The sequence below is a fragment of the Nerophis ophidion genome, linkage group LG09 (genome assembly GCF_033978795.1).
Source record: "Nerophis ophidion isolate RoL-2023_Sa linkage group LG09, RoL_Noph_v1.0, whole genome shotgun sequence".
In the NCBI taxonomy this organism is placed as follows: Eukaryota; Metazoa; Chordata; class Actinopteri; order Syngnathiformes; family Syngnathidae; genus Nerophis; species Nerophis ophidion.
The window spans coordinates 73,438,661-73,452,321 of record NC_084619.1 but is presented as its reverse complement, the minus strand read 5'-3'; the positions used below and the strand labels follow the sequence as shown (position 1 = coordinate 73,452,321).

The 13,661-nt window shown below is 42.0% G+C and overlaps 1 protein-coding gene across 1 annotated transcript in view; it reads right to left on the bottom strand.

The window, feature by feature from the left end:
- The window catches only part of LOC133559722 (calcium-activated potassium channel subunit alpha-1a-like), a 572,272-nt gene that overhangs the window by 259,488 nt on the left and 299,123 nt on the right, over positions 1-13,661 (bottom strand). Inside the window, exon 5 of the mRNA XM_061911767.1 lies at positions 9,437-9,548. Within this exon, the coding sequence (XP_061767751.1) occupies positions 9,437-9,548 (112 nt within the window). The remainder of the gene's footprint in view (positions 1-9,436; positions 9,549-13,661) is intronic.

Genomic DNA, 13,661 nt, shown 5'->3' with positions numbered 1-13,661 from the left:
GACCACAGATCATGACACTTATTCTTCTGTTGTTCGTATATTTTACATTAGTTTTGATCCGATACCACATATTTGGGTATCGATCCGATACCAAGTCGTTACAGGATCATACATTGGTCATAGTCAAAGTCCTTATATGTCCAGGGACGTATTTCCTGAGTTTATAAACATAATATAACATAATATAACCTAATATAAACCCCCCGCCTTCCCTCCCCGTTATGATAGATGGAATCCTCCCCTTTAAATAGTCCAAAAAATAACAAAAACATAATCTAGACCACAGATCATGACAGTGCCCCCCCAGGACTGATTCCAGATGTCCAAAAATAACAAAAACATAATGCAGACCACAGATCATGACACTTATTCTTCTGTTGTTTGGATACTTTACATTAGTTTTGATCCGATACCACACATTTGGGTATCGATCCGATACCAAGTCGTTAGAGGATCATACATTGGTCATAGTCAAAGTCCTTATGTGTCCAGGGACGTATTTCCTGAGTTTATAAACATAATATAACCTAATGTATCCCCCCCCCCCTTCCCCGTTATGACAGATGGAATCCTCCCCTTTAAATAGTCCAAAAAATAACAAAAACATAATCCAGACCACATATCATGACAGTGCCCCCCCCCCCCCCACCCACCACCCCAAAGGACAGATTCCAAATGTCCAAAAATAATACAAAAAAAGAAAACATAATCCAGACCACAGATCATGACACTTATTCTTCTGTTGTTTGGATATGTTACATTAGTTTTGATCCGATACCACACATTTGGGTATCGATCCGATACCAAGTCGATACAGGATCACACATTGGTCATAGTCAAAGTCCTCATGTGTCTGGGGACGTATTTCCTGAGTTTATAAACATAATATAACCTAATATATCCCCCGCCCCCCTCCGTTATGACGGATGGAATCCTTTCTTTAAATATTCCAAAAAATAACAAAAACATAATCCAGACCACAGATCATGACAGTGCCCCCCCAAGACAGATTCCAGATGTCCAAAAATAATAAAAACATAATGCAGACTACAGATCATGACACTTATTCTTCTGTTGTTTGGATACTTTACATTAGTTTTGATCCGATACCAGATACCAAAAATTTAGTTATCGATCTGATACCAAGTCGTTACAGGATCATACATTGGTCATAGTCAAAGTCTTTATATGTCCAGGGACGTATTTCCTGAGTTTATAAACATAATATAACATAATATAAGCTAATATAAACCCCCCGCCTTCCGTCCCCGTTATGATAGATGGAATCCTCCCCTTTAAATAGTCCAAAAAATAACAAAAACATAATCTAGACCACAGATCGTGACAGTGCCCCCCCAGGACAGATTCCAGATGTCCAAAAATAACAAAAACATAATGCAGACCACAGATCATGAGACTTATTCTTCTGTTGTTTGGATATTTTACATTAGTTTTGATCCGATACCAAACATTTAGTTATCGATCCAATACTAAGTAGTTACGGGATCATACATTGGTCATAGTCAAAGTCCTCATGTGTCCGGGGACGTATTTCCTGAGTTTATAAACATAATATAACCTAATATATCCCCCGCCCCCCTCCGTTATGACGGATGGAATCCTTTCCTTTAAATATTCCAAAAAATAACAAAAACATAATCCAGACCACAGATCATGACAGTGCCCCCCCAAGACAGATTCCAGATGTCCAAAAATAGTAAAAACATAATGCAGACTACAGATCATGACACTTATTCTTCTGTTGTTTGGATACTTTACATTAGTTTTGATCCGATACCAGATACCAAAAATTTAGTTATCGATCTGATACCAAGTCGTTACAGGATCATACATTGGTCATAGTCAAAGTCTTTATATGTCCAGGGACGTATTTCCTGAGTTTATAAACATAATATAACATAATATAAGCTAATATAAACCCCCCGCCTTCCGTCCCCGTTATGATAGATGGAATCCTCCCCTTTAAATAGTCCAAAAAATAACAAAAACATAATCTAGACCACAGATCGTGACAGTGCCCCCCCAGGACAGATTCCAGATGTCCAAAAATAACAAAAACATAATGCAGACCACAGATCATGAGACTTATTCTTCTGTTGTTTGGATATTTTACATTAGTTTTGATCCGATACCAAACATTTAGTTATCGATCCAATACTAAGTAGTTACGGGATCATACATTGGTCATAGTCAAAGTCCTCATGTGTCCAGAGACGTATTTCCTGAGTTTATGACTTATTGAATCCTCCTCTTTAAATAGTCCAAAAAATAACAAAACAATAACAAAAACATAATCCAGACCACAGATCATGACAGTGACCCCCCACAAAGGACAGATTCCAGATGTCGAAAAATAACAAAAAAATAACAAAAACATAATCCAGACCACAGATCATGACATTTATTCTTCTGTTGTTTGGATATTTTACATTAGTTTTGATCCGATACCAAACATTTAGTTATCGATCCGATACCAAGTAGTTACAGGATCATATATTGGTCATAGTCAAAGTCCTCATGTGTCCAGAGACGTATTTCCTGAGTTTATGACATATTGAATCCTCCTCTTTAAATAGTCCAAAAAATAATAAAACAATAACAAAAACATAATCCAGACCACAGATCATGACAGAGCCCCCCCTTAAGGACAGATTCCAAACGTCCAAAAATAACAAAAAACATAATCCAGACCACAAATCAAGACACTTATTATTCTGTTGTTTGGATATTTTACATTAGTTTTGATCCGATACCAAGAAGATACAGGATCATACATTGGTCATAGTCAAAGTCCTTATGTGCCCAGGGACGTATTTACTGAGTTTATAAACATAATATAACATTTTAAAAAAGGAAAAACTATTTTGTGACGATAAAAAATATTTATGTAATCATTGTAGTATCAACTAGATACGCTATTGTACTTGGTATAATTTAAGCAGATGTTAGGTGTAGGACCACCCATGGCATTTGTTTACATTCAGGCACGCTAGCGTATGCATGTTTACTCCTCTGACGTTTGTTTACCTCATGCCCTGCCAAGATTTCTTGAGTTAGATTAATAAATATGTTCCTATCTTCACGCCTGGTCCGGAATAGTCCGTTTGCATCCCGGGAGAACAAACTTCGCAGCAAGCTGCGAAACACCCCCGTTATGACGGATAGAATCCTCCCCGATAAATAGTCCAAAAACTAACAAAATTTGACAAAAACATAATCCAGACCACAGATCATGACAGTGCCCCCCCAGATTCCAGATGTCCAAAAAAATAATAATAACAAAAACATAATCCAGACCACAGATCATGACATTTATTCTTCTGTTGTTTTACATTAGTTTTGATCCGATACCCCACATTTAGTTATCGATCTGATACCAAGTAGTTACAGGATCATACATTGAACATAGTCAAAGTCCTCATGTGTCCAGGGACGTATTTCCTGAGTTATAAACATAATAAAACATTTTTAAAAAAGGAAAAACAATTTTGTGACGATAACAACGATACACACACACACACACACACACACACATATACATATATATATGTACAGTATAAACATATATATATATATATATATATATATATACATATATACATATACATATATATATACATATATATATATATATATATATATATACACACACACATATATATACACATATACATATATATACACATATACATATACATATATACACATATATATACATATACACACACACATATATATATATATACATATATATATGTATATACACACACACATATATATATATACATATATATATATATATATATATATATATATGTATATACACACACACACACACACGTATGTATATGTGGGAAAAAATCAAAAGACTACTTCATCTTAAGCATTTAAGTCTCATCTTAAAACTCATCTGTATACTCTAGCCTTCAAATAGACCTCCTTTTTAGACCAGTTGATCTGCCGCTTCTTTTCTTTCTCCTATGTCCCCCCCTCCCTTGTGGAGGGGGTCCGGTCCGATGACCATGGATGAAGTACTGACTGTCCAGAGTCGAGACCCAGGATGGACCGCTCGTCGGGACCCAGGATGGACCGCTCGCCTGTATCGGTTGGGGACATCTCTACGCTGCTGATCCGCTTGAGATGGTTTCCTGTGGACGGGACTCTCATTGCTGTCTTGGAGCCACTATGGATTGAACTTTCACAGTATCATGTTAGACCCGCTCGACATCCATTGCTTTCGGTCCCCTAGAGGGGTGGGGGTTGCCCACATCTGAGGTCCTCTCCAAGGTTTCTCATAGTCAGCATTGTCACTGGCGTCCCACTGGATGTGAATTCTCCCTGCCCCCTGGGTGTGAGTTTTCCTTGCCCTTTTGTGGGTTCTTCCGAGGATGTTGTAGTCGTAATGATTTGTGCAGTCCTTTGAGACATTTGTGATTTGGGGCTATATAAATAAACATTGATTGATTGATTGATTGATCATCTCTACAGAAGAAAAAAAAAATATCCTGATGATTGAGGGAACCCCTCATGAAACAGTTCTGTAGAGATGAAATAGTCTTGTGATTTTTTCCCACACATACATGTATTGCGCTCTACCACGGTATCGAGCACTATTCTCTGGATAATTTAATTAAAACATATATATACACACACACACACACACACACACACACACACACACACATACATGCATACATACATATACTTATATATATATATATATATATAGTAAAGGGGAGGCCTTTATTTGTACAAACATTTTTCATAAAAATTGTTTATAAATATACATACTAAGGCAGTTTGGGCACAACTAATTTGACATTGAGGACTCTTTGTCTAGAAAAGTGTGTTCCCTTATTACTATAATTACATCTTGTATTGGATCTCACTAAATGTACCTAATGAAGTGGTCGTCAACAGACTACTATCACCTTGTCATCGCATTGCTTTATTCTTGTGTCAAGACAAAGTCAGCACTTGACTATACCGGGAAAGCACACGCATGAGCTCCGTTATTATTTAGCCAAGGTCTTGAGGTAGCCGTATTATTCACGGTATTACAAGCAAGGAGCTCTGCACCCGAGCCTTTGTACCGCAGAGTAATTTAGGTCACAATACTCTGAACTCCTACATAAAAGTAGGTCGTTATGTAATACAGGTTGGGGTGTTTTCCAGGCTGCTCATGCAAGACCGCCGGGGTATATATACACACTCGTGTGTGTGTGTGTGTGTGTGTGTGTGTGTGTGTGTGTGTGTGTGTGAGGCACTATTGCAGTGATGGATCACTGTGGGCTTGGAATCTATGGAGCATTAGCAAAAAGTGAGTAAAAAAACGATGAATAACAAAACAAATATGAATATTTTTTATGTTGCTTCTTTTTTGTAACTTGTTTAGTGTCACAGATAGACCGGAAACAAGTGTGGGTGCGTTTAAATGGGGGGGAGGAGAAGAGTGATACATGCTTTCATGTCAGATTTGTCATGTATGTCTTATCCTCGGTTACTTGATAGACCGAGCATATTTTTCGGACTATAAGGCGCACTTAAAATCTTTTCATTTTATCAAAAATCGACAGTGCGCCTCATGACCCGATGCGCCTAATGCACGGCATAATTATGCTTACTGGCCACAAAGCAATTTCATTTGGTACATGGTGTAATAAGTGTGAGCAGTAGATGGCAGTCATACATAAGAGATACTTGTAGACTGCATTATAACGGCAGTAAAAAAAACGAAAACTTTAAATTGTCATTGCGCGGAGTTGAACCCACATTTCCTCTGTAGCTGGAGCCACACATCCTGACACACCCCTGCTCGCGCTGAGCGCAGCACGCCCACACAGCGACAAGCCTGCAGACAATCACTGATCAGCGCACCTGCGTTGATGAGAGGGAGGGGCATAAAGACCAGCGGACCCAAGGAACCTTTGAACCAGTGTGGGTGCCACTTGCAGCAGGTGGGTAAAGCGTCTTGCCTAGGGGCACAACGGCAGTGACTAGGATGGATGAAGCGGGGATCGAACCTGGAACCCTCAAATTGCTGGCACGACCGCGCTACCAACCGAGCTCTACCACCCTGTGTCACAGATAGACCGGACACAGGTGTGGGTGCGTTTAAATGGGGGGAGGAGAAGAGTGATACATGCTTTCATGTCAGATTTGTCATGTATGTCTTATCCTCGGTTACTTGCCAGACCGAGCATATTTTTCGGACTATAAGGCGCACTTAAAATCTTTTCATTTTCTCAAAAATCGACAGTGCGCCTCGTGACCCGATGCGCCAAATGCACGGCATAATTATGCTTACTGGCCACAAAGCAATTTCATTTGGTACATGGTGTAATAAGTGTGAGCAGTAGATGGCAGTCATACATAAGAGATACTTGTAGACTGCATTATAACGGCAGTAAAAAAAACGAAAACTTTAAATTGTCATGGCGCGGAGTTGAACCCACATTTCCTCTGTAGCTGGAGCCACACATCCTGACACACCCCTGCTCGCGCTGAGCGCAGCACGCCCACACAGCGACAAGCCTGCAGACAATCACTGATCAGCGCACCTGCGTTGATGAGAGGGAGGGGCATAAAGACCAGCGGACCCAAGGAACCTTTGAACCAGTGTGGGTGCCACTTGCAGCAGGTGGGTAAAGCGTCTTGCCTAGGGGCACAACGGCAGTGACTAGGATGGATGAAGCGGGGATCGAACCTGGAACCCTCAAGTTGCTGGCACAGCCGCGCTACCATCCGAGCTCTACCACCCTGTGTCACAGATAGACCGGACACAGGTGTGTGTGCGTTTAAATGGGGGGGAGGAGAAGAGTGATACATGCTTTCATGTCAGATTTGTTATGTATGTCTTATCCTCGGTTACTTGCCAGACCAAGCATATTTTTCGGACTATAAGGCGCACTTAAAATCTTTTCATTTTATCAAAAATCGACAGTGCGCCTCATGACCCGATGCGCCAAATGCACGGCATAATTATGCTTACTGGCCACAAAGCAATTTCATTTGGTACATGGTGTAATAAGTGTGAGCAGTAGATGGCAGTCATACATAAGAGATTCTTGTAGACTGCATTATAACGGCAGTAAACAACACGAAAACTTTATATTGTCATGGCGCAGAGTTGAACGCACGTTTCCTCTGCAGCTGGAGCTGCCGGCACCTCCGCTGGCAGCCACTCAGACACGCCCCTGCTCGCGCTGAGCGCAGCACGCCCACACAGCGACAAGCCTGCAGACAATCACTGATCAGCGCACCTGGTCTTGATGCGATGGAGGGGCTTAAAGACCAGCGGATCCGAGGAACCTTTGAACCAGTGTGGGTGCCACTGGGAGCAGGTGGGTAAAGTGTCTTGCCCAGAGGCACAACGGCAGTGACTAGGATGGCTGAAGCAGGGATCGAACCTCGAACCCTCAAGTTGCTGGCACGGCCGCGCTACCATCCGAGCTGTACCACCCTGTGTCACAGATAGACCGGACACAGGTGTGCGTGCGTTTAAATGGGGGGGAGGAGAAGAGTGATACATGCTTTCATGTCAGATTTGTTATGTATGTCTTATCCTCGGTTACTTGATAGACCGAGCATATTTTTCGGACTATAAGGCGCACTTAAAATCTTTTCATTTTATCAAAAATCGACAGTGCGCCTCATGACCCGATGCGCCAAATGCACGGCATAATTATGCTTACTGGCCACAAAGCAATTTCATTTGGTACATGGTGTAATAAGTGTGAGCAGTAGATGGCAGTCATACATAAGAGATACTTGTAGACTGCATTATAACGGCAGTAAACAACACGAAAACTTTAAATTGTCATGGCGCGGAGTTGAACCCACGTTTCCTCTGCAGCTGGAGCCACACATCCTGACACACCCCTGCTCGCGCTGAGCGCAGCACGCCCACACAGCGATAAGCCTGCAGACAATCACTGATCAGCGCACCTGGGATTGATGAGAGGGAGGGGCATAAGGACCAGCGGACCCGAGGAACCTTTGCCAGAATGTCACTCATCTTCCCAGTGTGGGTCCCATTGGGAGCAGGTGGGTAAAGTGTCTTGCCCAGAGGCACAACGGAAGTGACTAGGATGGCTGAAGCGGGGATCGAACCTGGAAACCTCAAGTTGCTGGCATGGCCGCGCTACCAACCGAGCTATACCACCCTGTATAGCGCAGCCCTTTGAGACACTCGTGATTTAGGGCTATATAAGTAAACGGCTTATTAGTGATTCCTAGAGCTCAAAAAAAGTCTGCGGGCTATAGAGCGTTTTCCGTTCGGGCTCCAGTACTCTGGAATGCCCTCCCGGTAACAGTTCGAGATGCTACCTCAGTAGAAGCATTTAAGTCTCATCTTAAAACTCATCTGTATACTCTAGCCTTTAAATAGACCTCCTTTTTAGACCAGTTGATCTGCCGCTTCTTTTCTTTCTCCTATGTCCCCCCCTCCCTTGTGGAGGGGGTCCGGTCCGATGACCATGGATGAAGTACTGACTGTCCAGAGTCGAGACCCAGGATGGACCGCTCGTCGGGACCCAGGATGGACCGCTCGCCTGTATCGGTTGGGGACATCTCTACGATGCTGATCCGCTTGAGATGGTTTCCTGTGGACGGGACTCTCACTGCTGTCTTGGAGCCACTATGGATTGAACTTTCACAGTATCATGTTAGACCTGCTCGACATCCATTGCTTTCGGTCCCCTAGAGGGGGGGGGGTTGCCCACATCTGAGGTCCTCTCCAAGGTTTCTCATAGTCAGCATTGTCACTGGCGTCCCACTGAATGTGAATTCTCCCTGCCCCCTGGGTGTGAGTTTTCCTTGCCCTTTTGTGGGTTCTTCCGAGGATGTTGTAGTCGTAATGATTTGTGCAGTCCTTTGAGACATTTGTGATTTGGGGCTATATAAATAAACATTGATTGATTGATTGATTGATTGATTCATGGATTATTTCCCACTTACACAACGTGCCAACTTCACTGGTTTTGGGGTTTTTGTACTTCGAGTCAAACATGTTTTTTTACAAATGAACAAAATAGCTGTTTTAGAAAACCCATCCAGAGGCAAAGCTCCATTCTGAGTCACTCCTCCCCATTAGCCCGTCCGCTCGCTGAAATATCAAAAGGATTCGAGCCCTGTCACTTTCCATGATGAGGCAAAGATGACTGCGGTCCCCCACCCTCCGGAGCCAGAGAGCCTGAGAGACACACTCCCAGTAATGGGCAACCAGAGGACGGGAGGGGAGGGGAGGGAAGGGGGGGATCGGCAGTGATAAAAAGGAGGCTTGACAGGTAAAGATTGAGGGCAAACAGGAAAATGGGAAGAAGAAAAAAAAACGACAAGTGGTAGGAGGCTTGTGTTGAGAGCGGGAAGGAAAAGATTGCGATGGTGATAAACCGATGGAGACATCTGGACTCACCCAGCCAGCTTCTGTTTAGGTAGACGGACACGAAGACGGGAGGGACGGTGAAGAAGTCCACCACCGAGTTGACCTCCAGCCAGAACCACAGCTTGTCGTTGGCTGCGATGAACTGCCAGGAGGAAAAAAAAAAACATTAGCAACAGTGACTCCACTCTTGCATCAGCTAAAACACGGCAATGTGAAGGGAATTATATTCATATAGCGCTTTTCTCTAGTGACTCAAAGCGCTTTACATAGTGAAACCCAATATCTAAGTTACATTTAACGCAGTGTGGGTGGCACTGGGAGCAGGTGGGTGAAGCGTCTTGCCCAGGGGTGCCCATTACGTCGATCGCGAGCTCCCAGTCGACCGCGGGGGGTGTGTCAGTCCATCTCCAGCCAGGCTTTTAAAAAAAATAGACCTAAAAATGAGTGATCATCAATCTTCACCAAGACGTCACTTAAATGACATTCACGGTACCGGAGGGTCTTGTGAGATGACGCTGGCTGCTGCAAGATCATTATTATGAAAATATGACCGAGAGGAAGGCGAGAAACACTTTTTATTTCAACAGACTCTCGCGCCGTCCCTTCCGTCAAAACTCTAAAGGCCGACTGCACATTTCCTATCTTCACAATAAAAGCCCTGCTTCATGCTGCCTGCGCTAACTAAACACAGAGTCTCGGAAAGCTGGCGTGCACAAGCGATCCCTCAGAAAGCTGGCGTGCACATCACTTGTGCACGCCAGCTCTCCGAGACTCTTATTTTGTTAGCGCAGGCAGCATGAAGCAGGGCTTTGTGAAGATAGGAAATGTGCAGTCGGCCTTTAGAGTTTTGACGGCAGGGACGGCGCGAGAGTCTGTTGAAATAAAAAGTGTTTCTCGCCTTCCTCTTTGTCATTTTTTCATAATAATGAACTGGCAGCAGCCAGCGTCATCTCACAAGACCCTCGGGTGCCGTGAATGTCAATCAAGCAAGCTACGGAATTTGCCGCCAATGTTTTTCTTGTCAAGTGTATGGAAGCTGGATGAATTAGATGCCAAAAACCAACCACTTTCATGTGGTATTGTACAGAAAGGACAACTTTTTTTCTCCTCCATTTGAAAATGTGGGCGTTATCATCATTACTGTCTGATTCCAATCAATGCAAGTCATCAGAATCAGGTAATACACCAACTTATATTCTTGTCTTCGTGAAAGAAAGACATCTATATGTGTTACACATGCTTGTATTATCCATCCATCCATCCATTTTCTACCGCTTATTCCCTTTCGGGGTCACGGGGGGCGCTGGCGCCTATCTCAGCTACAATCGGGCGGAAGACGGGGTACACCCTGGACAAGTCGCCACCTCATCGCAGGGCCAACACAGATAGACAGACAACATTCACACTCACATTCACACACTAGGGCCAATTTAGTGTTGCCAATCAACCTATCCCCAGGTGCATGTCTTTGGAAGTGGGAGGAAGCCGGAGTACCCGGAGGGAACCCACGCATTCACGGGGAGAACATGCAAACTCCACACAGAAAGATCCCGAGCCTGGATTTGAACCCAGGACTGCAGGACCTTCGTATTGTGAGGCAGACGCACTAACCCCTCTGCCACCGTGAAGCCCTGCTTGTATTATCATTAAACACATTTAACTTGTTTACAAAAATGTCTCTTTCATAAATAAATAAATATAAATGATATATATAAATGAGGTAGATCCCCTCGAGTTGGTCAATTGAAAAGTAGCTCGCCTGCAGAAAAAGTGTGGGCACCCCTGGTCTTGCCCAAGGACACAATGGCAGTGACTCGGATGGCGGAAGAGGGGATCGAACCTGGAAGCCTCAAGTTGCTGGCACGGCCACTCTACCAACCGAGCCATACCGCCCCATCGGCTGGTGGATGTGGGCGCGTAATTAAACCATAATAAGTAACTCCTTCATTGATGTGCATTTTTGATGAATAGACAATTAAACGCTGCTGTAACAGCTAGAACAGGGGTAGGGAACCTATGGCTCTCGAGCCAGATGTGGCTCTTTTGATGACTGCATCTGGCTCTCAAGAAAAATCTTAGCTGACATTGCTTAACACGATAAGTAATGAATGATTTATCCAACGCCCTTGACGCGAATCGCCTGAAGAGCTGCAGCCCGCCACCGTAGCCCCCACTCCCTCCCCTATGTTGCAAGTCTGGAGTTGTATGTTGTCATACGTATACATGCTTTGCTCTATAGTTTTTTCCCCCATAGCTGTTCTGTGAACCTAACAATGTTTGTTTTTCTAATCAAATACATCAGTCAATTAACAAAGATTTGTTGTTCTTGGACAATAACAAAACCTACCTACCTACCTAATTGCGTTGGTAATCACAGTGTCAAAATATCAGTTTTCTACTACACCTGTTCAATCCAATCCAATCCAATCCACTTTATTTATATAGCACATTTAAACAACAATAACGTTTCCAAAGTGCTGCACAGCCATGTTAAAGACAATTGTAAAAAAAAAATAATAATAAATTAAAAAAAATAAATAAATAAATAAAATAAAATAAAATAATAATAATAAAAAGTTCAAGAAGTTGCATTCATGGTAAGAAGTATTTTATTTATTATTGGTTAGCTTCAGAATAACAAAGTTAATTAAAAATAATAAGAGACCTACAATAGTCTAAAAACGTTGGTCTTACTAAAAAAAAAATGCAGGCATTTAGTTATATTCAGTGTTAAAAAACTATTCTATGGCTCTCACGGAAATACATTTTAAAATATTTGAGATAGGCGCCAGCGCCCCCCGCAACCCCGAAAGGGAATAAGCGGTAGAAAATGGATGGATGGATGGCTTTAATGGCTCTCTCAGCCAAAAAGGTTCCCGACACCTGACCTAGAAACACACCTGCCTCCACCAGGGGGCAGTGTAGCCATTCCCAGATATGAAAACATATCTCGCACAATCATCCTTTTCATATAAAACTATAAAGGAATGGAACGACCTCACGACAAACTTGAAAAGTTTAACAGATTACTCTTCATTCACAGTTGAAGTTAAAAAGTGGCTTTGGAGCAATCAAAGCTGCTCACACGGTCAATAAGGTGGACACTATGTTTGACACATCAACTTAATGTGTGTTATATTTATCCATGACAGCATTTTTGTTGTAAATTGTGAGGTTTGTCTGTTAAAATCATGGTTGTTTTTTTTTTACAAATGATGACAGATGTGAACAAGAGCATGTATTGTCTTTGTGTGATGATGTAAATTAGATGTGGTTGTATTGTATATTAAGTATGTGTCCATGAAAGGGCATTTTATGACTTTTCTTAATTTGATTACGTGATATTATATGATTTTATTGTCATAATTTTATTGCATGATTTTTGTATCCCTTTTAATTTAGGTCGCCAGGGACTGTATACGGAAATGAGCTATTTAGCTATAATCTGGTACAGAACATATCTGTCTTTGAGCTTAATTATTCTGTGCATTGTCCCTCCAAATAAAGACTAAACAGACTTAGCATCAAAACACATATTTACACACTTGATAAGGAACATGATGAAGAAAATCTTATATTTCATGCCCCCCTTCAAAAAAAGTAGTTAATGGATAGCCCACATTCACAAGCATAGAAACCCACGGAGATAGATATCTACATATATTAATATTTTAGAGTTATTTCTTTGTCTGGTCATTTTTGAAGCAGCTAGTGTTTTTCCATTTGTTCTCTTTCTGTTTGTCCGCAAGTAAACTGTGTGTGTTAGTCTTGAAGCTTTGGAATGTAGGAAGTTGGAATACTCCCTAAATATCTTATCTTTAGTTGAACTAGGAACCTGTAGGGTGGGGGCTGTTTGCGGATTCAATAAGTAGTCTCTTCCCGTTTGAATGCTAGATCAATTTGGGCAATGCGATTGAAAAGTTGTTTTATCTACATTGGTCTCCCAAAGCTTTGGTAATAAAATATAAAGATAAGCAACTCTGTCTCAGGATTCATTTAAAACCAGCTTATGTGTCATCTAAAGAACTTGGGAGAGACCAGCTGGTTAAATTCCCAGCACAGGAACGCCTGATCAAACGCAACAAATGCCAAACAATTACATCCAAAACACAACAAAAAACACACACAAAAAAGTGCAAAAACTTCATAAAGTACAAACCGAACAAAAAAATAATATGCACCTCAGGGGATGATACAAATAAATACAAAACTAGACAAAAAATAGGTAAAATAATAAATATAAATGACTATCCAT